This window comes from Gymnoscopelus microlampas, assembly GCF_963454915.1.
Source record: "Gymnoscopelus microlampas genome assembly, chromosome: 3".
Taxonomy (NCBI): Eukaryota; Metazoa; Chordata; class Actinopteri; order Myctophiformes; family Myctophidae; genus Gymnoscopelus; species Gymnoscopelus microlampas.
The window spans coordinates 57,517,836-57,545,539 of record NC_139940.1 but is presented as its reverse complement, the minus strand read 5'-3'; the positions used below and the strand labels follow the sequence as shown (position 1 = coordinate 57,545,539).

Here is a 27,704-nt window from a genome sequence, read left to right as displayed (position 1 = left end):
TGTGTGTGTGTGTGTGTGTGTGTTCTGCAGATTTTCATTGCGTCGATGTGTTACTTATACTTTGCCAAGTCCTTTGGGGACGCCTACATGAAGAGCTCCATCATCCAGATTGAAAGGAGGTTTGGGATTCCCAGCTCGCTCATAGGAGTCATCAACGGAAGCTTTGAGATGGGTACGCCTTTGTTTTTATCGCATTCCTAAGCCAATACTTTGATGACCAGTGGACCGGTAGGCAGCGGTTCCTGTAGGAGACACAAAGAGCCTCCTTTGTATCTCCTACCGGAACCGCTGCCTACCGGTCCACTGGTCATCAAATTATTGGCTTAGGAATGTGACAAAAACTAAAACATATCCATAAATTCAAGTGTCCATGAGGTGACTAATCAATAGGAAAAAGGCACTTTTTGAGGTGAACTAACCCTTTAACAGTGCAGTTGTTTATTTTACGAAACTCTGCAATATGGTAGAGGCCAGGGATATTCCAAACGACAAAGACATTCATTCATTCATTCATGCATTCATGCATTCATGCATTCATGCATTCATGCATTCATGCACTCATGCACTCATTAACTCATTGATTAATAGGCTCTATGCACAGCAGCCATATTATGACTTCCTTCACAGGTGTTACCAATGATACTAATGAAGGCTCTGTTCCATTTAGTGTAGCACAGTGGTTTCCACAACCCCCATAACTCTGAGAGTGTACAGTCTCAGAGTTACACACCTGTAAGGGGCCATTTGGAAGCCCATGAGGGTCCCTGGACCCCAACTGTAGACGCACTGGTGTGACAGAGTGTTTCCAGTGAGCCAACATGCACAATATCAGCACCCTGACTCTGTTTGACCAGAATGGAACAGAGCCTTCATTAGTATCATTGGTAACACCTGTGAATGTCTTCATAATATGGCTGCTGTGAATAGAGCCTATTCATTCATTCATTCATTCATTCGTTCATCTGTCTCTCCCAGGCAACCTGTTAGTAATAGCCTTTGTGAGCTACTTTGGGGGCAAGCTCCATCGTCCCAGGCTGATCGCGGGTGGCTGTCTGGTCATGGCTGCCGGGGCCTTTTGCAGTGCCCTGCCTCACTTCTTCATGGAACGGTGAAGAGCTTTTACATCTGCTGTTTTCAAATATACACAAACTAAAAGAGGGCTTCACAGGTTAATGTATGGTTTGTAATAGTAATCTCAACTCACACAGTAGGCCTAACTTGTAACATAGTTGTGGTGGAGTAAAAAGTTAAATGTTACCCCTGAGATGTAGTGGAGTAGTAACGAGAAAATGAAAATACTCAAGTAATCTAAAAGTACCTCAAAATTGTACTGTACTTGACTAAATATACTTAGTTACTTCCCACGACTGATTTTGTCATCATGTGTCATGACTGTCTCCATTTCTCTAGCGATATGATATGATCATGTGTTATTATGACTGTCTCCATGTCACTAGGTATACATTTGAGAGCAGTGTGACTCAAAACACACATGCCAACGCTTCAAACATTGTGCCGTGCACGTCCAACAGTGATGATGAGCTGCCATCTGCAGGAAATAAAGCAGGTGACATGACAGCCACATTTTTTTGGATCATATTCTGCGCACGGTTTATTATAGTTTAGCATTTTTCATCAGTTTTAGTTTTTAGTTTTTAGTTTTTAGTTTTTAGTTTTTAGTTTTTAGTTTTTAGTTTTGTTTTGACTGTTTGTTTTCAATTTCAGTTTAGTTTTGATTTGTTTTTAAAGCGGGTTTGCTAGTTTATTTGTTTTTTAAAGCATAATGTTTTTGTTTAGTTGTAATTTGTTTTAGTGTTAGTTTATCTTTATTTATAAACGTTCTTTGTAATATGTATTAGTCAGGGGCGAGATCCAACAAGGTCAGAAAAATAACCCGCCAAAAAGCAGATCTACAAGCTTATATTTTTTAAGATTCTTGACAAGGACTAAAACTAAGGACATTTTCTTTGTGATTTATCTGAGATTTTCCTCTTTAATTTTCCTTTCAGATAACCAATTTCCAATTCTAGTTTTTGTTATTTCCTTAGTTTTAGTTGACTATATTAACCCTGATTCTGTGAGATTGTATTTCTAATCTTTAGCCACTTTATCCCTATTTTGTATTTCCAAAACCTTTCAAAAATTGCAATCTCTGTGAAATTGAGAACTAATATTTGCCATTTCTTGGAAATAGTGCATAACTGTAGTCCCGGGTTTCTAGCAGGTGGCACGCCTGTTTTCTGTTCCAGTTCATTTTCACATAACTTTGTTACTGGCTGCTGAGCCAATCAAACAGGAAATATGCATTCCACATCCTAGGACCCCGGAACTACAGTCCCGGGTTGAGTCTATTCTGGAAAAAAAAAAATCAAACATGCCTAAAACATGGGTCGAGGCCAGGTTGAAAGTGGTTAAATACTCCAGCAGTGAGTCTCTCTGTCTAGTCTATATATATCTCTATCTAATTCTATACAATGCTATCTCAGAAAATATACCTAGACAATTGACTTTTCAAACACATTTTTTAACAGTGAGTCTACATGTCTCTTATGTCAGTGGTTCTCAAACCTTTTCATGTCAAGGACCCCCAAAATGATAAGTTTTTTGGCCGCGGACCCCCATCTCAAAATATTTTGCTCCAGGGACCCCCAGAAGCAAAGATTTGAGTTACAAATGTTCGCTTTAAAATATATATATATATTCAAAGGTTTGCACACATTTTCACGATGTTTCTAAAATAGCAGATCTACAAGCTCATAGCGCTTGTATATCTGCTATTTTTGACTAGCCAAAGTATAAATCACCAATGTGTTATGTTTCCCTCAGACTGTGAGAAGGAGGCGGGCTCCTCCATGTGGGTGTATGTGTTCGTGGGGAACATGCTCCGAGGCATCGGGGAGACTCCTGTGGTCTCCTTAGGAGTGTCCTACCTGGACGACTTCTCCAAAGAGGAGAACACTGCCTTCTACATAGGTGAGTTACATTTACTCAAGTTCTGTACTTAAGTACAACTTTGAGGAATCTTTTACTTTAGGCTACTGGAGTATTTCCAATTTTCTGTACTTTTACTAAATTATTACAAGTTATTTCTTATAATGAAGATGTATTTGTTTCCCTTGCACAAAAGGGGGGAACGATAACACCAAAAACAAAATAAACAAATATCTGTAGGCTATCGGCTAAATTGTTATTTTAAAAGACGGTATCGGTATCGGCCACATATGCATCCCTAATTATCAACGAATCACCTAATAAACAGAAAATACGTTTTCAGGTGCACGGGTTACACATGTCATCCTATCAGTCGAGATAATCCATGTATTTGCTTCACTTTTAAAGTGATTGTCTGTTAATTTATGAGTTTCATCACTTCCATCGTCCCTTGTTAATACTGTATCCTGTATGAGTTCTCTGTTGATTGGATGCAATTGGTATCCCAACCAGAAAATGTATGTTCTGTTTATTAAAGAGCTAGAGAGACAGACCCCTATTAAGGAAGTCTCTATAGCAATGATTACTCTCACATAGAGCTATTTAACACTTATTTTTAACAAACTAACACACCACCTTTACAGGGATTCTAGGCAACATTAAGCCTAAATTAAAAATATATTTAGATATATATATTTAGCATTTTTTCCCCTCTATCAGCCACTATATAATGATGCTGGGGTGTTTTCCTGCATTGAAACACAGTCCTCTTTCTGAAATCCGTATTTTCCCTACTATTTATGTTTTGACATCCGGGTATCCGGGACGTAAATTAACGCACGCATGTGCGCGTCCGTGCGCGTCCGTGTGAACTTTTTACTTTCGGTTTTAAAACGCTCTCAAACTTCTTTTTTGAGGCACAAAATGTACTTTTAAGAAATCGTTTGGATAGAATTTAGTTGTTTAACTTCATATATGTGGTCAATTTATCATGAAAGAGCCTATTTGAAAATAAAAATTCAGAGAACCGGCAAGGGCGTGCAGTGGCACGCATTGTATCCGAATAAAGCAACCTATTTTGGGCATGGCCCGTTTAGAGGTCCCCCCTGCGTCACCCCCTGGTGGTCGGGGAAACAAACTGCTGGAGGGGCGGTGTTTGACAACAGTTTTTTCTCTTTTTTTATCTCTGAACTTGCCTACAATCCCTTTAAGGACGTTTGACGTTTTTTAACCAATTTTCACAGAACAATATCCGCATTTGTTTTTAAAAGGAGCAGATCAGTTTTCCACACATATTTCATGACTCCACATTTCAAAAAGTTGCTCCTGTTAATGTTTGATTATGCAAACCAGTGGTTCTCAACCTGTGGGTCGGGATCCCCAGATGACAGTGAAGTGGCAATTGAAAGACTTTTAAGACCTTTTTAATACCTAAAAAAAAAAAAAGAGGCGTACCAAAAGTAAAAGTACTCATTATGCAGAATGTCCCATTTCAATTCTTCAAATGTATAAAACTCTTTTGAAAATAGCAGATCTACAAGCTCACAATGCGTTGCATCGCGACACATTGTGAGCTTGTAGATCAGCGTTTTTCAATTGGCCGAAATGTAGGATGGAATATATTACTTGAGACAGCACAGATTATATAGTAGATAGTAGATTGGTGACTGCGACAAATACTTGGCTTCATTCTCTCTCTCTCTCTCTCTCTCTCTCTCTCTCTCTCTCTCTCTCTCTCTCTCTCTCTCTCTCTCTCTCTCTCTCTCTCCAGCATGCATCCAGACCATAGGAATGTTCGGTCCCATTGCAGGGTACATGATGGGTTCGTTCTGTGCTAAGATCTACGTGGACATTGACACTGTGGATTTAGGTAAATCATTTTTCAGTGTATTTAAACCAATTCAATTTGTAGATCTGCTATTTTTGAAAAATCATGAACATATTTCCAAATATTTGAATACGTACATTTTTAAATTGAAGTTGGGAGTGACAATAATTGTTGTGTATTAACTACACACAGTTATTGTTATTGGCTATTTGTGTCTCTGTTCCTTTAAGTGCTGGGCTGGGGGGGGGGGTGTCTTACTTGATTGTGGCTTATCAGTAGGCCTATGAGGGAGCTTCAGCTTGTAACGTTTGCAGTTGAACAGTAAAGACAAACCTTACAACTGGCCTGGTTATTTGTTTCTCACCAATCTGGGAACCCATCGCCAAATGAAAAGGAAAAACAGCGCCCTCTGCTGTTTTTGACTAGCTCAGTTGGCTCTGGGAGGAAGAAGACGTAGCACCCGTGCGCAAGGAAACCAGGGTTTTGGTCTGCCTTCAGCGCATCACTTCCGGTGGTGTGACTATGTTTTCATTCCCACTAACAATATTTCTACACGGAACACTAACACCACTTCTCCCAGAGAACATGGATCGTTTTGGTTATAAGCCCACTTGTTTCTATGATGAAAGAGCAAGTTAAAATGTGAATATCTTTCCGTGGGTTTGTCTGCTCCGAGGACGCTATTGTTAAATTAGTTTCGGTTTGTTTTGAGTGGGGAAGGATCGGCGGACATGTAAATCCCGCCCACTACATTTGATTGGGTAAAGCGTGGCCTGCTTCCTGATCTGAAGGCACGCCCACTTGTAGGCCAGTGCGTACGCGATATGACGAACCCCCCAGACAGATTCAAACGCAGAGCAGAATCTGTTCTTGAGAGATTAGGTTCTCACAGACATTATAATAATGGTGGCATGAAAGTTGATAATTACAGTCCTCTGGTTCTCAACGTAGAGCCTAGGGACCAACAGAGGTCCAAATGGACCCTTACAGGTCTGTAACCCTGTCGGTGTACTCTCAGAGTTAAATTGTACAGTGTAAATTAAGGTCCCAGAGATAAGCAATTGTATCAAAGTAGAGGTTAGGCCCGCTATTCGCCCCGGACACCTACGTTGCACGGCCAAGCCGACTGATATGCCCATATATGGAGATCTCTGAATCTGTCAGTCCTTGTCCCTTTCATGCCCATGTATGGAGATCCCTGATGTCATCAGTAGATGCCCATATATGGGCATGGCCCCTATTGTGGCCATATATGGAGCTGACCGATTTGTTTGCGCCCGATGCCTTGACGACACATTGAGGTTAGACAACACACTCCATATTTGGGCGTAGCTGCATCGAGAACTCCTTATTCTGGTTATGGATGAGTTATGGTGACATGAGTGTGATGTCAGAGCTCCGCCCCGGTGGGCGGCCACCCTCAACAAGAGAGACAAGAAGAGAATCACTGATATTGTCAGTGGTGGACGAAGTAACTCTCTGAAATCACCTGCACCGCATGCACTGCTGTACTTGCAGAACCACTATGTTATAAAAAGCCTGCAGAAACACCTATAAAAACATTGAAATTAGCTTTTTGGAGGTGTGCTCTATGTGATTCTAATGTGGGGTTGATTGGATGTAGTGTTCGTGATATGTTTAGTTTTTTGAGCGGTGTAGCCGCTCCTATAAGTGGGTTTGGGACTCATGCTATTTCTTTCCGTCGTGAAAATGATTTCTTGGTTAAGAAATAGGTCCCAGCCCGACCACACATTTATGAATCCAATTACGGTCAAACAGTATGGAGTATCAGAACCCTGTTTGATGCTCATTTGATGACTCACGACACCGTTTCTAACTAATTTGGTAAAAAAAAAAAAAAAAAAAGATATCTGATGCAAAAAAAACAAAAACACTTATTGTTTTTTTGCAAGTGTTTTTGAAGGGGTGTAGGGGTGGATCATGTCCTGAAGGTCAGGAGGTGACGTGACCTTGACTGCCTTGTGGGTCGTCACCAGTGTTTTGAACTGGATGAAGCGCCCTTGAGCAAGGCACTGAAGCCCTAACTGCTGCAGATAAGCAGGGTTGTTAAGCGTTACAATTATACTGTGTTATTTACACATTCTATTGTTAATGCAACCCTCATTGTAAATGTAAGGATTTATCCTGTCAATCAGTGTGAATGACAGGAGAGATGATCAGAGGAGCAGAGTTTGTACCATTACGGTTCCCACATATTGCTGGATCCTCCTCATCTCAGCATCACAAGACAGCCGGAGTGTCTTCTCCGGCTGTCTAGAACTGTCCCAGTGATGTCTAAGAACCCAAACAGTAACGTCTCAAGTTACGATTCCAGGAATGGTCAGTTTTGACTTTCACTCGGCGCTCTACTGGTTTCAATACGAGGATGTAACGTTTGCATCTCTTTCACTATTGTCCTCACACTGTGTGGAATCAGCCTTTAAAGCCAGCTCCTCAAACCTCGACTCATCAAATATGACGTAATTTTCCCAAAAAATGAGTTCCACGTGACTCCAGACCGGTATCAACATACTGTGATTGGACACATCAGGTACTTTGAAAAGAATACCAGCACTCACTTTCATCCGTTTAGGATCTTGTTTTTATCTTGTCTTATCGCCCCCATCAGCAACTCAATAACCAGACTTTCGGCCTCAAAGGCCTTCCTCAGCGTGTGTGACACATCAGGTAACCATGGCAACATGGGGCGGCCATAACTGAATCGTTAGAGAGCCCGCCTGGGAAGGTAAAGGTCCCAGGTTCGATTCCAGGCCTCAGAAATGTGTCAAAGCGTCAGACTGAGCCAGACACTTAAAGCCCTAACTGTTCCCCGAGCCGCTACAACCAACAGCTGCTCACTGCTCCTAGGATGAAAAATATACAGTGACAACAAACATATGATATTTATAACTTTATTTCAACAAACATGGACACCAGCAAAACACACAAACAGCACACACACACACACACACACGCACGCACGCACGCACGCACGCACGCACGCACCAGAGCTGCCTTCACCTTGGATCTGGTCCTATTTTAACAGCATTTCTCAGTAATATGGCAATGGATTAACTAAGGATCTGTGTCAGTGTCCTAACAATGGATTAAGAGCATTGTGTCAGTGTCCTAACAATTGATTAACAAAGAACATGTGTCAGTGTCCTAACAATTGATTAACTAAGAACATGTGTCAGTGTCCTAACAATGGATTAACTAAGGACCTGTGTCAGTGTCCTAACAATGGATTAACTAAGAACCTGTGTCAGTGTCCTAACAATGGATTAACTAAGGACCTGTGTCAGTGTCCTAACAAAGCAAGGGGTCAACTGGAGAAGTGGCGACAAATATTTCACTCATAACTCATAACTTTACAAACAGTGTTGGCCAAGTTACTTTACAAAAGTAACAATAGTTATTTCTAGTTACTAGTTAGGCTACTGCTCTCAAAAGGTAACTAGTTAGTTACCTACTAAAAAAAAGCCTTCCTAGAAATGTACTTGAGTAAAAGTAGAATATTTGTCTTGGAAATGTAGGCTACTCGAGTAAAAGTAATAAGTATCAAAACACTCTAATAGCAACGCAAGTAAAGTACAGACCCTCAGAATCTGTTCTTAAGTACAGTACTCAAGTACATTTACCCTGTTACTGTCCACCACTGGGATATCGCCCAGCTCACTCCTGCTCTCGCTAACCCCTCCTAATGTGTGTCCTTCTCCCAGACAGTATCACCATCAACCATAAGGACTACCGCTGGGTGGGAGCCTGGTGGCTGGGCTTCCTGCTGACGAGCATTCTCATGCTGGTGGCCGGAATCCCATTCTGGTTCCTCCCAAAGTCTCTTCCCAAGCAGGGCCAGGAGAGTCCCAATGTGGAGCCGTCCACCAAGGAGCCCGAGCAGGAGGACTTCCTACCAGACGACCAGCCCACACACAAGGACAAGGACAAGCCTGTCACTTTTGCTGACCTGGCTAAAGGTGCTTGAGTTCAATTTTGTCAGTCATATAAACGTTTTATATCTGGAAAAAAAAGTACTAAGATGTGTTACTTGAAAATAGCCGATCTACAAGCTCAGTTGTGAGCTTGTAGATCGGCTATTTTCAAATTGCCAAAGTTTAAATAGAGCGGAAGTGATTTTGTAAAAGTAACGAAAGTTTTTTTTTTCCCAAGTGGCAAAGGTAACGAAAATAGCCGATCTACTAGCTCACAACATGTCACGATTCGACGCTGTGTGAGCTTGTAGATCTGCTTTTTTGTTGATAAAACATATCTCTGTCTCTCTAGCTTTATGTCTAGTTTTCTGTCTGTCTCTCTAGCTTTATGTCTAGTTTTCTGTCTGTCTCTCTAGCTTTATGTCTAGTTTTCTGTCTGTCTCTAGCTTTATGTCTAGTTTTCTGTCTGTCTCTCTAGCTTTATGTCTAGTTTTCTGTCTGTCTCTAGCTTTATGTCTAGCTTTCGGTCTGTCTGTCTGTCTGTCTGTCTGTCTGTCTGTCTGTCTGTCTGTCTGCCTGCCTGCCTGCCTGCCTGCCTGTCTGTGTGTGTGTGTGTGTGTGTGTGTGTGTGTGTGTGTGTGTGTGTGTGTGTGTGTGTGTGTGTGTGTGTGTGTGTGTGTGTGTGTGTGTGTGTGTGTGTGTCTCTCTCTCTCTCTCTCTCTCTCTCTCTCTCTCTCTCTCTCTCTCTCTCTCTCTCTCTCTCTCTCTCTCTCCCTCTCTCTCTCTAGAAGAGAAAAAAGTAACATAAAGGCTCAGTTCAGACTAAACAAGTGACATGCTTTACAGCAAGTGTTTGCAAATCATTGTCCTGGAAGGTCCTAGAAGAGTGAACTTCTGTAACCTTTGTAACAGAGCAGAGTCCAAACGTGTATATATCCATGCAATCCACACCCACAGCACCCACAGCACTTTGCTACATGTGGAGTTCTTTAAAGTGACACAGCAATGAGGCGTAAGAGTTCAATCCAAAACAAGCAAATGTAATGAAACTTTGCTAATCCTTTTGACACCCAAAAATGTTATCTTGATTCTTCTTAAGTAGAATAGGCTCTATGCACAGAAGCCATATTGGAAAGAAATTGGGCCTCTTCTTACTCCCTTCACAGGTGTTACCTATGATACTAATTAAGGCTCTGTCCCATTCTGGTCAAACGGAAACTGTGCTGACATTGTGCATGTTGGCTCACTGGAAACACTTGAGGGGGTTACAAATGGCCCCTTGCGGGTGTGTAACTCTGAGAGTGTACAAATTTGTACACTCTCAGAGTTATGGGGTTCCTAGAAATTAAAAGGTTTGAGAACCACTGTGCTACACGAAATGGAACAGAGCCTTCATTAGTATCATTGGTAACACCTCTGAAGGAATTAAGGAAAAGGTCCAATATGGTTGCTGTGAATAGAGCCCATTGGTGTTGACTGTCGTGGTGTGCTGTTGTCTCTCATTATAGACTTCCTTCCGTCTCTGAAGAGGCTGTTCAGTAACGGCGTGTACAGGCTGGTGCTCCTGGTGTCCCTGGTGGCTCTGAACAGCTTCATCGGCCTGCTCACGTACGAACCCAAGTTCATGGAGCAAGTCTATGGCCAGCCTTCCTCCAAGACCATCATGTTGATAGGTAGGCTACGGTTAACAGTGTAGCACCAGCTTTATCATGTTAACCCATGTTAAGGCCGGGAAGGGAACGCATGTGTGTCATTTCGAGATGTCTTTGGCTATTCTTTAGTCAAATTTGTGTATACATTTTTAACTCAAACCTTTGCTTCTGGGGGTCCCTGGAACAAAATATGTTTAGATGGGAGGGGGTCCGTGGACAAAATACATATTATTTTGGGGGTCCTTGAAATGAAAAAAGTTTGAAAACCATTGATAATATAGCAACATAAGTCAAATAAAAAATAGAAGACATTTGTAAAATCCCCAGAAGCAAAGATTTGAGTTAAAGGCATTGTAGGGAACATTAAGCCTAAATTTAAAAAATATTTATATATATATTTTTTGCATTTTTTTCCCTCTATCAGCCACTATATAATGATGCTGGGGTGTTTTCCTGCATTGAAACACAGTACTCTTTCTGAAAACCCTATTTTCCCTGCGTTGTTATTGTTTGTGCAGTTCGTTTCCCGGCCACCAGGGGGTGATGCCTCCATAGACTTCCATAGACTTCCTTACGTACCAGACAAATATAACAACAACAACAACAATAGGGAAAATAGGGTTTTCAGAAAGAGGCCTGTGTTTCAATGCAGGAAAACACCCCAGCATCATTATATAGTGGCTGATAGAGGGGAAAAATGCTAAAAATATATATATGAATATTTTTTTTAATTTAGGCTTAATGTTCCCTACAATGCCTTTAAAAACTTTTGTTTTAAAAAAGTATATATATATATTCGAACTAAAGATTTGCACACATTTTCACGATTTAGATTTTAACCACTTTAACCTATACTTCGGATATTCAAAAATAGCAGATCTACAAGCTCATAGCGCTATGAGCTTGTAGATCTGCTATTTTTTGAATCATGAACATTTGTAACTCAATTTGCTTCTGGGGGATTCTACAAATGTCGTCTAAATCCCCCATCTCAAAATATGTTGTTCCAAAGCAAATATTTGAGTTACAAATGTTCGCTTTAAAAAATGTTTTTGAACAAATCTTTCACGATTTTTCAAAAATAGCAGATCTACAAGCCCATAGTGCGGCACTCTCTGCCGTGCTATGAGCTTGTATATCTGCTATTTAAAATGCTATTTAAAATGTGACCATGAGATACATATAAACATTTTTTTTTTAAGTTAAAGGAGTACTTCACCCAAAAAATGACTTATTTTCTATCAATTACACACCCCATGAAGCATTGAATTCATTGAGATTTTTTTGTTTTTGTCGCATTCCTAAGCCAATAATTTGATGACCGGGTGTATTTCCGGTAGGAGACACAAAGGAGATTTGTTTTTGTTTTTGTTGCATTCCTAAGACAATAATCAAATTATTGTCTTAGGAATGCAACAAAAACAAAAACAAAATCCATGAATTCAAGACTTCATGGGGTGTGCGATTGATAGAAAACAAGTCATTTTGTGGGTGAACTACTCCTTTAAATCCTATTATAAACCTGACAACATGGATCTGTGTGTCACGCTCTGTCACTGCAGGCACGATGACCCTGCCTGCCATGGCGGCGGGCTTCATCACAGGGGGTATTGTACTGAAGCGCTTCAAGCTGGGCATGCTGGGAGCATCCAGGATCTGCGTCGGCGCCACCTTCCTGGCATCCTGCCTCTACTTGGTCCAGCTCTTCCTCTACTGTGACAACACCCAGGTGGCAGGGCTCACCGTCACCTACCAGGGGTGAGCGGTTGTGGTTGGACGGATTTTTATTTTTATTTTTCTTCTTCACTAGTTTGGATCCCGGGAAGATAACATTTCTCTTTTGCTAAAAAAAAAACACGTTTGGGAACCATTGAGTTAAGGCATATATTTATGTGAGGTTATGGTTAGGTTTAGGCATATAACCACGCCCACCAGGGTGAAACACCAAAGAAAGAGGGAGTTCCGGGCTCCTATACTGAAAAATGATTTATTATATAAAAATGACCTAGATGGTTGGTGGACGTCACAAACGTAACATCTGAACTTAGGAGGCGCACCGTTTTGTTCAGATTCACACCAAACTTGGTACAAACACGTAGCCTGGGACCAGACGAATCTGCGAGTGCAAAAAAAAATTGCACTCTGGGATTTGGGTCTGGCACCGCTCCATAGAGAATCCATTTCCTGTCCCAGAAGACGTGGGGCACCAATCAGGGCCCAGTATTCGAATATGGGCGACTGTAATTGGTAGTTGGTTGTAGGTCTAACCAATTGCGTCGAGGGACATTGTTTTGATCCCGCCCCTTGGAAAACAAAACGTCCTCATGGAAGCACCAGACTCATATCCACGCAGTGATATAGTCTAGCTACGCCAGGCTAACAAACACGGGGGTCTGCCATGATGATAGTCACACCAAGGGCCATGTTGAACAACCCAGTTTACTGTGTCTCTGGTGTGACCATGTTCTCATGGCAGACCCCCTGACTCGATTCAATTCGATTTCGATTCGATTAGGGAGCAGCATGGCCTAAAGTGCTCCATGGGGGTGACTAATAGATAGGAAAAAACGTTTTTTTGCGGGGGGTCAACTATCTATAAATACATAAACAAAATAGCTCATTATACTTCATCACTGTGTCCCTTTTGTGTGTGCGTGTGCGTGTGTGCGTGTGCGTGCGCGCGTGTGTGCGTGTGTGCGTGTGTGCGTGTGTGTGTGTGTGTGTGTGTGTGTGTGTGTGTGTGTGTGTGTGTGTGTGTGTGTGTGCGCATGTGTGTGTGTGCGTGTGTGTGTGTGTGTGTGTGTGTGTGTGCGTGCACATGCGCATGTGTGGGTGTGTGTGTGTGTGCGTGCGTGTGTGTGCGTGCATGCGTGTGTGCGCGTGTGCACATCAGGGAGCCACATGTGTCGCACCAGCCGGAGACCATGGTGTCTCAGTGTAACGCCCGGTGCTCGTGCTCGGTAAGCCAGTGGGATCCGGTGTGTTCTTACAACGGGCTGACCTACGCCTCCCCCTGCCTGGCGGGATGCCAGACCATCACAGGCGCCGGCAAGGACACGGTGAGTCACGTTCAGTGGTGGAAAGTAACTAAGTGCATTTACTTAAAGGGGCTACACCATGAATTAAAAAAAAATATATTATATATAAATATTGCCCCCTAATACGTTTTAAACAGGTTGTAAGCCTAAAAAACATCCAGATATTTTTTTCTCACAATCTGACTGTCTGTCATTCCAAGCTTTTTCAGCTGCAATACCAAAACGTCCTATTGGGCAGGGGGGAGCTACTGAGCAATTCTGTCTGGCCATCATCAATGCAAAATCAGGGCAAGTGACATCACTTGCCCTGCCATTCTGAAATGGCCTGTTCAGACACGCCCATTCAAGAAATCCATGAAATGAGCATGAATGACTGAATGTTAAAAAAAAATATTTTTTGGGGTACAAGAGACACTGGGGAGCCCAAAAAATACAAAAAACCTAAAAAAAAATGAAATTCATGGTGTAGCCCCTTTAAGTACCGTACTTAAGTACAATTTTGAGGTATTTGTGTACTTTAGTTGAGTATTTCCAATTTCCAATACTTTTACTTCTACTCCACCACAATTATTTGAAAACTTTAGTTACTTTTCAGATATAAATGTTTATATTATAAAACATACATTAACCACTTTAGCCCTATTTTGTACCTAGGCTATTTGAAAATAGCCGATACAAGCTCACAACGTGTCGCATCGCGACGCGTTGTGAGCTTGTAGATCGGCTATTTTGAAATATTTTCGTACTTTTAGTTTTTGTACTTTAAGTATATTTTGATACCAATACTTTTGTACTTTTACTCAAGTACATTTTGAATTCCGGACTTTTACTTGTAACTTTACTTAAGTTAAACATTTGAGTACTTTTTCCACCACTGGTTATGTTCTTACAAAACATCCATTAACACTGGCATGACTGGGGTTTCATTATCCTACACACAGCCTGCTAAACGATCAATTTGATCTAGAAATCAAGCTCTACGATTGGTTACTGTCTCACCTCTTTGCACCAGACTGACTGACACCTTCTCACCCACCCAGTGGGGGCCCCCATTGTCTTTTAAATAGCCATTCAACTCCACTCTGCTCAGTCAGTTAGCTCACTCACTCACATGTTGTTGCAGGCAGAAACATTATAAAATAATAATTTAGTAGTCATGGTAACTGCAGATTCTGTAAAATGTTTATAAAAAAGCGTATAAAACAGTGCAATCTGTAGCGTCACATTAAACTCTTGAGGGAAACATGGAGCCTATATGCACGCTGAAGCCACTGTGAAAGTTGAAATGGGTTGCCAAATCTTGAGAGAGAAATAAGCAGGCAGGTCTATGAAAATGTTACTGGAAGAGCCCTCGCTCTGCGCTTGTACAAGGAATTCCAGTGCCCTGCCAGCGTTCAAGAGTAGTGAAAATAAACTAAACCATTTCGCTACTCACCGAAGCAAAGGCTGTTTTGTGTTGTTGAAAGTTTATTCTCGGAGGTGGGAAGCCTCTCAGCACCCACTGTAAAATACACTTTATGGGCAGAAAATAAAATATGTCAGCGAGACGGAAATTATTTGTATTTACTCCACAGTGCCCTCTACAGATTTTGGTTAATGGTAAGTCAAATACTCCAGATCTGTAGAGGGCACTGTGGAGTAAATAAAATAAATTTCCGTCTCGCTGACATATTTTATTTTCTGCCCAAAAAGTGTATTTTACAGAGTAGGTGGGGTGCTGAGAGGCTTCCCACCTCCGAGAATAAACTTTCAACAACACAAAACAGCCTTTGCTTCGGTGAGTAGCGAAATGGTTTAGTTTATTTTCACTACACTTGAGCGCTGGCAGGGCAGTGGAATTCCTTGTACAAGCGCAGAGCGAGGGGTCTTCCAGAGCGTTAGAGAGAACTCACTAACGTGAAACATGGAGCCTATATGAACGCTGAAGCCACGGTCTAATTACGTGACTATCTCCATTGTCCAAAACACATGGATATCTCTTGACAAACCTATATTATATTATATAATATTCACATAATTGTCTGAGCGTAAAGCTCTCATTCTATCAGCTGTCCACGCTGACAGAAACGTCTCCTCTCTGTCCCTCTCTGTTCCTCTCCTCTCAGCGTAACAAGTGAACACATCGCTATGTTCCACAAATATGCTCATTCATGCTCTACTCCTGCGCTAAATATCTGATCTACAAACTACTTCCATGTACTGTTTTTCAGTTTTTTTGTCTTATTAAATAAAGTACATTAATCGTTTTTTCATTCGTTATTTTCAGTGCTTGTTTATAAAGTGATGTGATTGGTTTTATTATTGACTGCTTTATATATTTTATTTATATCTGCAAACTAACTAGTAACTAAAGTTACTATAGCCGACCTTGTTTATAAAGTGACTTTACAATGACTGAATTCGAAAAAGAGTATAGTAACTAAAGTTTTCAAATAATTGTAGTGGAGTAAAAGTACAAGATTTGCCTCTGAGGTGTAGTGGAGTAGAACATTATTACCATTATAATGTAATTATATGGGTAATAATAATAATAATAATAATAGAAAGACGTGAAAAACAAGCCCAAAGTCGCTTATAATAAGCAGACATGGCAACATAGACCCGCAGCGCATCAGTTCTCTGGTGCGCTGCGGGCCGCTCTGTGGGGGGTCTCGAGGTGTAAAGTGCTCTAGGGAGGGGGAGAGAGGGGGAGAGCGATCAATTTAGCCGAAATAAAACGGCTGGGATGGGATACATGGTATGTATTTCATATTTATAATGAGTTAAAAAAAAAAAAAAAAACGGAGATGGTTTGAAACATATATTTAGGAAAAGTCATGAAAGGGGAACTCTCTCAGAGCTTCCTGAGAGAAGTTAAGCCACTTTCAATTCTCAAAATCGGTCCCATTGATTGCTTAGTCACGCGAGTGTTAACCAATGAAGCCCTCTTTTATGCTTCAAAAATAGCCGATCTACAAGCTCACGAGTCGCATCGCGTTGTGAGCTTGTAGATCGGATTTTTTTTGTACACATTTTGACAAGTTTTAGTGCTTTCACTTGGGTACTATTTTGGTGCCAATACTTAAAGAATTCTGATTACAGGACTTTCACTGGTAACAGGGTATTTCTGCATTGTGGTACTGCTACTTTGACTTATGTAAAAGTACAGATGTGCCACTTCAAAACTTCACACGTTACTGTTCTTTCCCTGAAAGTGCCCTGAAAACGCATTTTTCCCTCCCTTTTCTGCCCTTAAAAATGCACTGTTTTGCCCCTAAAAAGAAGTTGTCACTACACACCCCCGTTTTTCCCTTCAACAGACATCCATATACATGAGAACAAATTTAGAATGTGTGTTGAAGAAGGTGTCAGACTCATTATGAGGCGAAAGGTGATTTGAAGAGGTCCTTGACCAGTTGCTCAAATTAATTAGCATCATAAAAGCAGTGATCATCAAAATAATTCAGCATTTTAAATGCCCTTCTTTGTCCCTCTTATTGCCCTGGGAATCCCCTGAAAATGTACTGTCTTGGCGATGGCAGGACATTTGAAGTTTTGAAATGGCACATTTCCCGCTTCTGACACCATGCAACAAGCTCTATTAGTATACTTTATAACTAATATAGATGAGACGGTCGTGTATCCTTTTAGGTAGCTTTATTGACAACTGGAATGACTCACAAGTCTGAATGAATGGGTGTCTCACCTAATGTGTTCCCCCGTAGCTACACACATTGGTTCCTATACATATCTCCACAATCTGTAGCACTCTTGTGTGTGTGTGTGTGTGTGTGTGTGTGTGTGTGTGTGTGTGTGTGTGTGTGTGTGTGTGTGTGTGTGTGCGTGTGCGTGTGCGTGTGTGTGTGTGTGTCCGTCTCCCACCACTGCCTGTGTTGTAACTGTACGTGCGTGTTTCAGATGTATGGTACCAGTGGTGGAAAAAGTACTTACATTTTGTACTTAAAGAGGTGGTGCCACGGTTTTGCACTTTTTCTGTTTTTCATGTCTATGAGGTTGATAGAACTTCATTAAGCCCCCTGGTGTTTTTATGGTGTTTTATGTCTTCTCTGACTATTTTGAGTTTTTACCTGGAGGCTGAAACCTTGTGGGTCAAACGTGCCAATAGAAAAACAGCCCTTTAGTGACATAGTAAAAACATACCCTCCCCCTCATTATCACAACACAACAGGTGTGGGCATGAAAAGGAGGAGGGACTAGGACATGTGGGTGGTGCTAAGGTGGTGGAGGAGGTGCTAAGGTGAGAACCAGGTATACTTAATGAACTGGAGGCGTGTCCACATAAAAACATAATTTTAACCATTTCTGTGCACTTTTTTGGAAAAAAATCTTCCTCCTAGTATCACCATAATACCTGATGATTATGTTCTAGGAGGGGAAAAAATCACTGAAAATCACGGCACCCCGTCTTTAAGTAAAGTAAAAATACCTCAAAATCGTTAAGTTAAATCTTAAGTAAATGTTCTTTGTCACTTTACACCACTGGTTTCAGATGTATGGTAACTGTACGTGCGTGAGGGAGATGATGAGTCCAGGTGTGAACATGTCAGCAGTGCTGGGCCAGTGTCCCAGGAAGAGTGACTGTGACCACATGTTTAAGTTCTACATGGCCCTGGCTGTGCTGGCGTCCTTCATCAACGCATGCGGTGCCACGCCCGCATACATCATCCTGCTCAGGTACAGACATAAATATCTTGCTTGTGCCTAATAGGCCTGTCACAATTATAACATAATTGTAATTATTAGTGATAGACACAATTATTATGCGATGCGATATTGCAGACTAGCCAGCACCAACTCGGGACTCCTGGATAGGCTTTATTCACAGCAGCCATATTATGAAGACATTCACAGGTGTTACCAATGATACTAATGAAGGCTCTGTTCCATTCTGGTCAAACAGATTCAGGGTGCTGATATTGTGCATGTTGGCTCACTGGAAACACTCTGTTACACCAGTGGGTCTACAGTTGGGATCCAGGGACCCTCATGGGCTTCCAAATGGCCCCTTACAGGTGTGTAACTCCTGAGAGTGTACAAATGGAACCAAATGGACCCGTACGGGTCCATGTGGTTCCATTTGTACACTCTCAGAGTTATGGGGGTCGTGGAAACCACTGTGTTAGACTAAATGGAACAGAGCCTTCATTAGTATCATTGGTAACACCTAAGGAAGTGATAATATGGCTGCTGTGCATAGAGCCTATCGCTGCCATCCGCACAGGGCACAGGGCGCAGGGACAAGTTTAACCAAAGTTTTCACCTGTCCACATTTTTCTTCTGGCTATTTTTTGCATGGCGATTCATTTTGTATTAAATCGATTTAAAATCGAATCGATTTACGATAAATGGCTACACGCCTAGTGTTTTGACATGGTGCCGTTGTTACAAAGCCATGTGTGAATGTTTGTGTACAATGTTAGGTGCATACAGCCCGACCTGAAGTCACTGGCATTGGGAATGCAGACCTTGGTAGTGAGAACTTTGGGTGAGTACACAAGCAGGCAAGATGGTGTGCATGTATGTGTGCACGTGCGTGTATGTGTCCACCTGTGTGTATGTGTGCACGTGCGTGCATGTGCTATTTATTATTATGTATTGAGCCATTGAAGACAGAGTTGTGTTAGTGTGTTATTTTGAAGGGGGAAAAAAAACTATTGGCAGTAACAGATAATTGATTTGGTCAACAACAATGTGGCAAACTCAATGAAACAACAAAGTTGAAAGTCTGTATGAAAGAGAAAACCTTTTCTAGCTGCTATCCATTGTGGGTTGTGTTTGGGTTGTGTGGTTACCTTGTCATGATGTAACCCCACATATTGGCCACATATCTTGCTCCGTTGATTAAAAATTTAAATCCATACAAGACAAATACATACAAAGGAGGGAGGGGGGAAGACATGCTGTGTTTTGTGATGTCAAACATTGTCTTAATCAGCTTTCTTTATGTGCTATTAAATGAGTGACTTTGATAGCTGCTTCACTGTGCAATATAAGTCAATGAGGAGAGTATTATGAATTGTCAATTTCTAATCGATGGAACAACTATTGGACATACCTTGCTCGTCTGCTATTTTTGAATAGCCAGAGAAATCTTGAAAATGTTTAAAAAGAGAAAAGAGAAGCGCTGCCGGGATCCTTCAGTGGCTCTGACAGATAGGTGACACAGGTAATATATGAACAAAAAAGGGGGTTCCAAAGAACTACTGCTTGATTCCAAAAAGGTGTGAACTTCACTCTTGCAAAGAAAATAATTCCAAGGCACTCTGTCTTAAGTGAAAAAAAAATAGATTTATTTAGACTAGAGCAAGGCAACAAATTATGACCAACGCGTATCGACCTAGAAGGTCTTTATCAGGGTCTGTCTAACATTTTGGCTAATCAGTCACACTTAAATACAGCCTTGGGTGATGTTCCAATCATGTCTGTATGTTATTATGTCATTATGACATTTAAATAACAGTTCAAAGTGAGCACAAACGCCCCAAATAAATCAAAACAATCAAAAAGGAAACAAGGCAACACCCAGAGTGACCAACATCAAATAAACAATTCAAATACCATACTGGGAAAAAAAAGAAGAAGAAGAGTAAATATATTCTTAATGTAGTACATGTTTACACTGTAAGCCCAAAACAAGATCACAGTAATCACCATGAAAAAGGACATGGGAGCCCTTCCTCTCTAAAAGCTACAGCTATAGAAGTTATCCCCAGTGACAGCAGGGGAGGCGACAGACTAAAAAGGTTGCTCCAAAGAGAAACCATTTGGATCGTATTAAAATGTATTTGACTGTGGAGCCCCATCTGAACATATTTTGTGCCAAGGTCCCCCATACAAGAATTGATACTAATAGGCTGTATTCCCAGCAGCCATATTATGAAGACATTCCCAGGTGTTACCAATGATACTAATGAAGGCTCTGTTCCATTTAGTGTAGCACAGTGGTTTCCACGACCCCCATAACTCTGAGAGTGTACAAATGGAACCAAATGGACCCTTAACGGGTCCATTTGGTTCCATTTGTACACTCTCAGAGTTACACACCTGTAAGGGGCCATTTGGAAGCCCATGAGGGTCCCTGGACCCCAACTGTAGACCTACTGGTGTGTCCAGTGGGCCAACATGCACAATATTAGCACCCTGACTCTGTTTGACCAAAATGGAACAGAGCCTTCATTAGTATCATTGGTAACACCTGTGAATGTCTTCATAATATGGTTGCTGTGCATACAGCCTATTATATATGTGGGTGCATACGTTTGTGTGTGTGTGTGTGTGTGTGTGTGTGTGTGTGTGTGTGTGTGTGTGTGTGTGTGTGTGTGTGTGTGTGTGTGTGTGTGTGTGTGTGTGTGTGTGCGTGCGTGCGTGCGTGCGTGCGTGCGTGCGTGCGTGCGTGCGTGCGTGCGTGTGTGTGTTCAGGTGGGATCCCTCCTCCTATCTACTTTGGGGCACTGATTGACCTGACGTGTTTGAAGTGGGGGACCAAGCCGTGTGGAGGCCGCGGGGCCTGCAGGTTCTACGACGCCAATGCATTCAGGTACTATACACCTCTGTCATTCTGCAATGCTTCAGTGGTGGAAGAAGTACTTGGATATTTTATTTAAGTAAAAGTAACAATACCACAATGTAAAAATATTACTCTGTTACAAGTAAAAGGCCTTTGTTCAAAATGCTACTTGAGTAAAAGTACAAAAGTATTGGCATCAAAATGTACTTAAAGTACCAAAAGTAAAAGTACCAAAATGTTTGAAAATAGCAGATTTACAAACTCACAACGCGTCACGATGCGATGTGTTGGCTTTGGCTGCCAATGAAGTGTGTCACTAATGACTAATGACCACACACGTCACTAAATCGGTGTTTCCACTTTAGATTCACATTCCTTGGTTTGATATACGGGATCTTTTCTGCGACTTGGGCAATTTGGGCACTCCTCAACTTGAAAATATTGAAGAGGCAAAAGAAGCTAGCCCTGAGGAACCAGGCCACGGAAAATGCAGTGGAAGCCACTGAAATGAGCAAAGCACCTGCTAACATCATCAACAACAAAGAGGATATGGAGAGACACAGCACTATTTGAGTTGTTTTGAGTCATGGCAGCATTCCAAGCCCATTCAGATGTGGAACATAATACAATAGGCTCTAAACACAGCAGCCATATTGGGAATGAATTGGGCCCCTTCCTTACTTCCTTCACAGGTGTTACCAATGATACTAATTAAGGCTTCCATTTAGTGTGGCATAGTGGTTGTCTTATTTTTACTTATCAAGTCTTATTTTCCATAACTCTGAGAGTGTACAAATGGAACCAAATGGACCCTTACAGGTCCATTTGGTTCCATTTGTACACTCTCAGAGTTACACACCCACCATAAGGGGCCATTTGGGAACCAAAATGGAGTGTTTCTAGTGAGCCAACATGCACGATATCAGCACCCTGACCAGAATGGAACAGAGCCTTCATTAGTATCATTGGTAACACCTGTGAAGGAAGTAAGAAGAGGCCCAATTTCTTTCCAATATGGCTGCTGTGCATAGAGCCTATTGTATGCATTAACATTGGTTTGGATGCACTCGTTTACTGTGCTACTTACTACTTACTTACTGTTTAAACATACAGATGTGCCACTTCAAAACTTCACACGTTACTGTTCTTTCCCTGAAAGTGCCCTGAAAATGCATTTTTTTCCTCCCTGTTCTGCCCTTAAAAATGCACTGTTTTGCCCCTGAAAAGAAGTTGTCACTACACACCCCCGTTTTTCCCTTCAACAGACATCCATATACATGAGAACAAAAGAATGTGTGTTGAAGAAGGTGTCAGACTCATTATAACTGGTCCTTGACCAGTTGCTCAAATTAATTAGCATCATAAAAGCAGTGATCATCAAAATAATTCAGCATTTTAAATGCCCTTCTTTGTCCCTCTTTTTGCCCTGGGAATCCCCTGAAAATTTACTGTCTTGCCGATGGCAGGACATTTGAAGTTTTGAAATGGCACATCTGTAATGTGTTCTGGATCAGTATTGTTAACACATTCACTGCCAAGGACGTAGATCTCCGTCTTAAAAAAAAAGAAAGAAAAAAAAAATAGGAACTTGGGAATGATCCCGCCACTCTGTTAGAAGGAATGGGCGGATGTGACGTCATCACAAAGAACGTCCCTTCCGCCCACTCCTATATTAGGATTTGTAGAAAAAAACTAGCTCGGATAATTTTTTTGTGGGTGAAAATGAGCCATATTCAACAGGCAACAAACAAAATTGCCGATCGCGGTAAAGTGCGCGATCGACAAACACTTTTTGTTTACATCCGTGTGCACGTCGTGGCTTTTGCTGCTCTCCAAAGATCGTCAAAACAAGGTGAAACACACTGGCAGCAGCGGATGCATTAATTAAATAATACCTGGTAGTGAATGTGTTAAGATAAGAGCTTATGTGCTGTAAATAGTTTAGGGAAGATATGGAAAATACAGGTTAGCTATGTGCTTACTGTACCTTCAAAGTACAATTTTTTTTTTCCGGGCAAGGGTGATTAATAATAACTAGACCATACCCGGTCGACGCATCCGTCGGGGGATATGCGCACATGATCTGGCAACCCGGGAGGCGACATTGTTTGACACATAAACGCTAATAAGAAGCTGAGATTTGATGAAATTGAAAAACGGGCTTCACAGTTGCGTTCAGATGGTAATGGTCAATGGCTGTGTGCAAAATCAGAGCAATTGGTCCAGGAGAACCGGGTTGTGACACCACTACACCACTACAGAGGTTACTAGAATTATAGTAGGATAATAACTCTTGTAATTAATGTTTTTCAAAGAGCATAAATTGCACAAATTGCAATGTTTAGTGAGTTTGTGTTTGCCGCAAATATATTGGGTAAATTGAGCGCCATTAAACAACAACGATACCATTAGATCACCAAACACTAGATTTTGCAGTCCTACTAGTAGTCTGTGGTTTTATTGCAGGACTTTAACTGTTTACAGATAAAGGCGTTGTTGTCAGATGAGGGCAGTGTCTAATGTTAGCATGGTCTTCATTACCTAGCTAACACACTACTGTGCATCCATTGGTGCCACACAAACACGCTTATAACAAGACTTTGGGCTGTACAATACTGTACTGTACGTGTTACTAATTTATTGCTGTACTATTACTGCATTCCCCAGTAATGAGTAGTGTAGCTAATTACAAGTATAGTGCCTTGCAGTTATTAATACAAGTAACAGTTTTATTTTTGTTGGTTTTTAAATAGGCTGTATTAAGCCTATCATTTATACTGTGTGTGTGTGTGTGTGTGTGTGTGTGTGTGTGTGTGTGTGTGTGTGTGTGTGTGTGTGTGTGTGTGTGTGTGTGTGTGTGTGCGCGCGCGCGCGCGCGCGCGCGTGTGTGTGTGTGTGTGTGTGTGTGTGTGTGCGCGCGCGCTTGCGTGTGTGTGTGTGTGTGTGTGTGTGTGTGTGTGCGCGCGCGCTTGCGTGTGTGAGAGAGAATAAAAGTCATTGGATCATTGTCATTGGATATAAAGTCATGTGTTCATGGTATATTGAAAGGCCATTTAAAACAGTGGTTCTCAAAGTGGGGTCTAGGGACCCCCAGGGGTCCTTGGGGGGCAAAATGTGTTAATATAGCATCACAATCATTTTAACCACTTTAACCTTTTATACTTTGGCTATCCAAAAACAGCAGATATACAAGCTCATAGTACGGCACTGAGTGCCGCACTATGAGCTTGTAGATCTGCTATTTTTGAAAAATCGTGAAAATGTGTGCAGACCTTTGAATGTATATATCTTTAAAGCGAACATTTGTAATTCAAATCTTTGCATCTGGGGGGTCTCTGGAACAAAACATTTTGAGATGGGGGTCCGTGGACAAAAAAGTATCATTTTGGGGGTCCTTGACATGAAAAAGTTTGAGAACCACTGATTTAACCTTCAGAATCTTAGACATACAGTATGCATAACCTGTACCATCATGTGCCATATGCCTATGGCAGCATTTCCAGTGTGAATAAACAGAGACTCTCTCTCTCTCTCTCTCTCTCGCTCTCTCTCTCTCTCTCTCTCTCTCTCTCTCTCTCTCTCTCTCTCTCTCTCTCTCAAGTGAAACCTCCCTGTGTTTTATTCAGCTACGTACGGTTCAAGTCTTTCCTACAGAGACACAATCATACTTGCTTATGGATCAACAGAAAATGGTGAGGATTTTGACATAACAAACGGACATGACACGTGTCAAATATGTATTTAGAAACAGGACGAGTCAACGCCTGATGTGACATTATTATTAGTTTGTTTAAATCAGACTTCGGGGAGTTTTATACCACATTAGTAACACTTGCTCATAAGGTACCCGCAATTAATGCTTCATTTATAATTACTTAATACATTATTTAAGCATTTATTAAGTGTTAATTAAGCATTAATGAAGCATTAATTCATCATGAATTCCTTGTAATTCATCATTATTAACATCATTAGTTAATCATTAGTTAAGTTATTTAATACATGATGAATTAATGCTTAATTAACGCATAAATAATGCATTAAGTAATAATTGATACCGATATTACATAACAATTTAAAATTATGTCATAATAGTTGAAGAAAAGTCAGAACTCCTACAGCAATAAGGAGACATGCAATCTGAAATCTACCAGAACACGAGGAAGGACATCATTTACTCACACAAAAACATGTTTTATGGTTGCTTATGCTTTCTTCTTTAGATAGAATTTAGAACATTTTAAACTCATTGGAGACAACCATCAAAACCCTAAGCATAATAGCACTAACAATGATTATGTTTCAACGATCTCAATATACTTCTACTTTACCAGGAATGAAAATATTGACTAAACCACCCTCTAGTCCTTTACACCAGTGGTTCTCAACCAGTGGTCCGGGGACCATCAGTGGTCCTTGAGGGGGTTCCAGGTGGTCCCCATGCTAAATGATTGAGAGCGTAAAATGAGACCAAATGGACCCTTATAGATCTTTAACTCTTGAGAGCGTAAAATGAGACCAAATGGACCCGTAAGTGTCCATTTGGTCTCATTTAACTCTCAAGAGTGGCATGACTTAATTTACAAGAATCTACATAATTAGAGAATGTAGAAGAAATATTTAAAGTGTTGGGTCTGACAGTCTAAATATCATCGAATGCATAATGGACCTTGATATGAAAAAGGTTGAAAACCACTGCTTTAAACTGAAAGGTTTGGATGCCACCTGCTGGATTCAAGGAGATCACAGCTTCTTCACATCTGAAGGCAAGAAGCATAGAAACGATAAAGTTAATAGTTTGTAGTTGTCAGTTTTGTAGTTTCTGTCTTGCCAGGTTTGTTGGGGAAACCATGAAAAATAAAACAGAAAACGAGAGGAACAAATCATGTGCTAAGAGAATCATTATGTTTTTTAAAGAAATTAGGTTACTGTCTTTATTCTTTTCTTTACTTTTTGAGGGGCCAAGGCCAAAGGGCCATGGACCCTCTTTGTATCTCTACACTTTCATTATTCTTCCGCCTTTGTTTCTGTCACAGCCTAACCGTGCGCTAACTTTTTATATATATATAGACGGAATAGATATCAACAGACACCATCAGGGAGGCCATATTTCTAGCTCAATGAGAAGAGAGGCAGCCTGTGAGTCCAAAAGGCGCTGGTTCGATCCCTGTCCCCGACAACATGTTGAGGTGATCATGATTTGGAATTCTTAGTTTTACAAATAGTGTTTCTTGAGGTTTGGTTTAGGCGTTGTTTTACTGAGGTTAAGGTTAGTGAGGGTGGGTGAGGGGGGGGGGGGGGCATTGCACAAAACATGACCATGTTAATTAATGCATATGCAATTTTTAAAGATAGCATGAAATGCCTTTTTGAGAGTAGTTATTTTCAATGTATACCCTACTTCCTTGGGAAAATAGCCGATCTACAAGGTCACCACTTTAGGATAGCAACGCTTTGTGAGCTTGTAGGCTACTTTCACTAGTTTTGGTTCCGAGGAGACATCACATTTCTTTATTGGTAAATTCTTTGTGAACCACTGATCTTAGTGTTAGTGAAACAGGGGCTCGGTTCATGGCAGAAGGCAAGAGTCTATGATCTTCAACAGACACCATTAGCCTGGATGAAGCCTTAACTTAATCACTAGAGTGACAGCCTGTGAGTCTGAGGGGTTGAGGGTTCGATTCCTGTCTATGGCCATGGGTTGAGGTGTCCGTGAGTGAGTTTCCCAACCCCGGAGTGATCCCCTGCGTGCTATATATGACCACCTCGGCTGGGTCGAGCAGAAAAGTGGTTTCCCCTGTTGGAATCATGTCTTTTATCATTATAAACGGCACCATGACCTCCAATATTTACATTTTTAAAAAGAAAATGCCTGCACTACATAACTTATTAGGTTTAAAGTTAACTGGAAGAAACGTCAGGCAGAGACTAGGCTCTAGGGTGGGCGGTCTTCTGCCTCGACCGTGTCGGGGGGGAAAGAAGAGAGAGAGAGGGAGAGATATAGAGAAGAGACAGAGAGAGATGTCGTATATTGGCCCTTATCTGCTTATATTTTATGAACAGTATGCAAGTCAAAACCAGTGAGAAATGTTAAAGGGATTGTAGGCAACATTAAGCCTACATTTTTAGAATATTTATATATATATATATATATATATATATATATATATATATATATATATATATATATATATATATTTGCATTTTTTCCCCTCTATCAGCCACTAAATAATGATGCTGGGGTGTTTTCCTGCATTGAAACACAGTCCTCTTTCTGAAATCCGTATTTTCCCTACTATTTATGTTTGTCCGGGACGTAAATGCATGGACGCGCATGTACGCGTCCGTGCGCGTCCGTGCCCGTGTGAACTGTTTGGGTGAAACCGAATGGGACCGAGTGCAGCCGACAAAAATGGAACGAGCCGCCATTGTTTTCTGTATAGGCAGTTTATACTTCTTACTTTCGGTTTTAAAACGCTCTGAAACTTATTTTTTGAGGAACGGAATTTACTTTTAAGATATCGTTTGGATAGAATTTAGTTGTTTAACTTCATATATGTGGTCAATTCATCATGAAAGAGCCTATTTAAAAATAAAAATTGAGAGGTGGAGGTGCGGTGTTTGACAACAGTTTTTTTCTTTTTTTTTAATCTCTGAACTTGCCTACAATCCCTTTAAGTTATTTTACTAAGTAAGAAGAATCATGTGTTGTGACCCAGTCTAGCTGTTGCCATCTTTGAGTTCATTAAGGGAAATCTTACTGTCTACACATGCTCCCTGTTTGAAGAGAAGCGTCTGCATAGCTGTGAAGTGTGA

General features: G+C 41.1%; 1 protein-coding gene across 1 annotated transcript; it reads left to right on the top strand.

Moving 5' to 3' along the window:
• Positions 1-45: 45 nt before the first annotated feature.
• Positions 46-27,704, top strand: LOC311038937 (solute carrier organic anion transporter family member 1C1-like; the record flags this gene model as incomplete). Its single annotated transcript, XM_084048568.1, has 13 exons — positions 46-172; positions 976-1,108; positions 1,458-1,567; positions 2,827-2,973; positions 4,703-4,801; positions 8,482-8,736; positions 10,200-10,364; positions 11,906-12,101; positions 13,237-13,402; positions 17,871-18,055; positions 18,802-18,866; positions 20,801-20,918; positions 27,608-27,704. The coding sequence occupies 13 exons, from the start codon at positions 46-48 to the stop codon at positions 27,702-27,704; spliced, it is 1,863 nt and encodes a 620-aa protein (XP_083904694.1).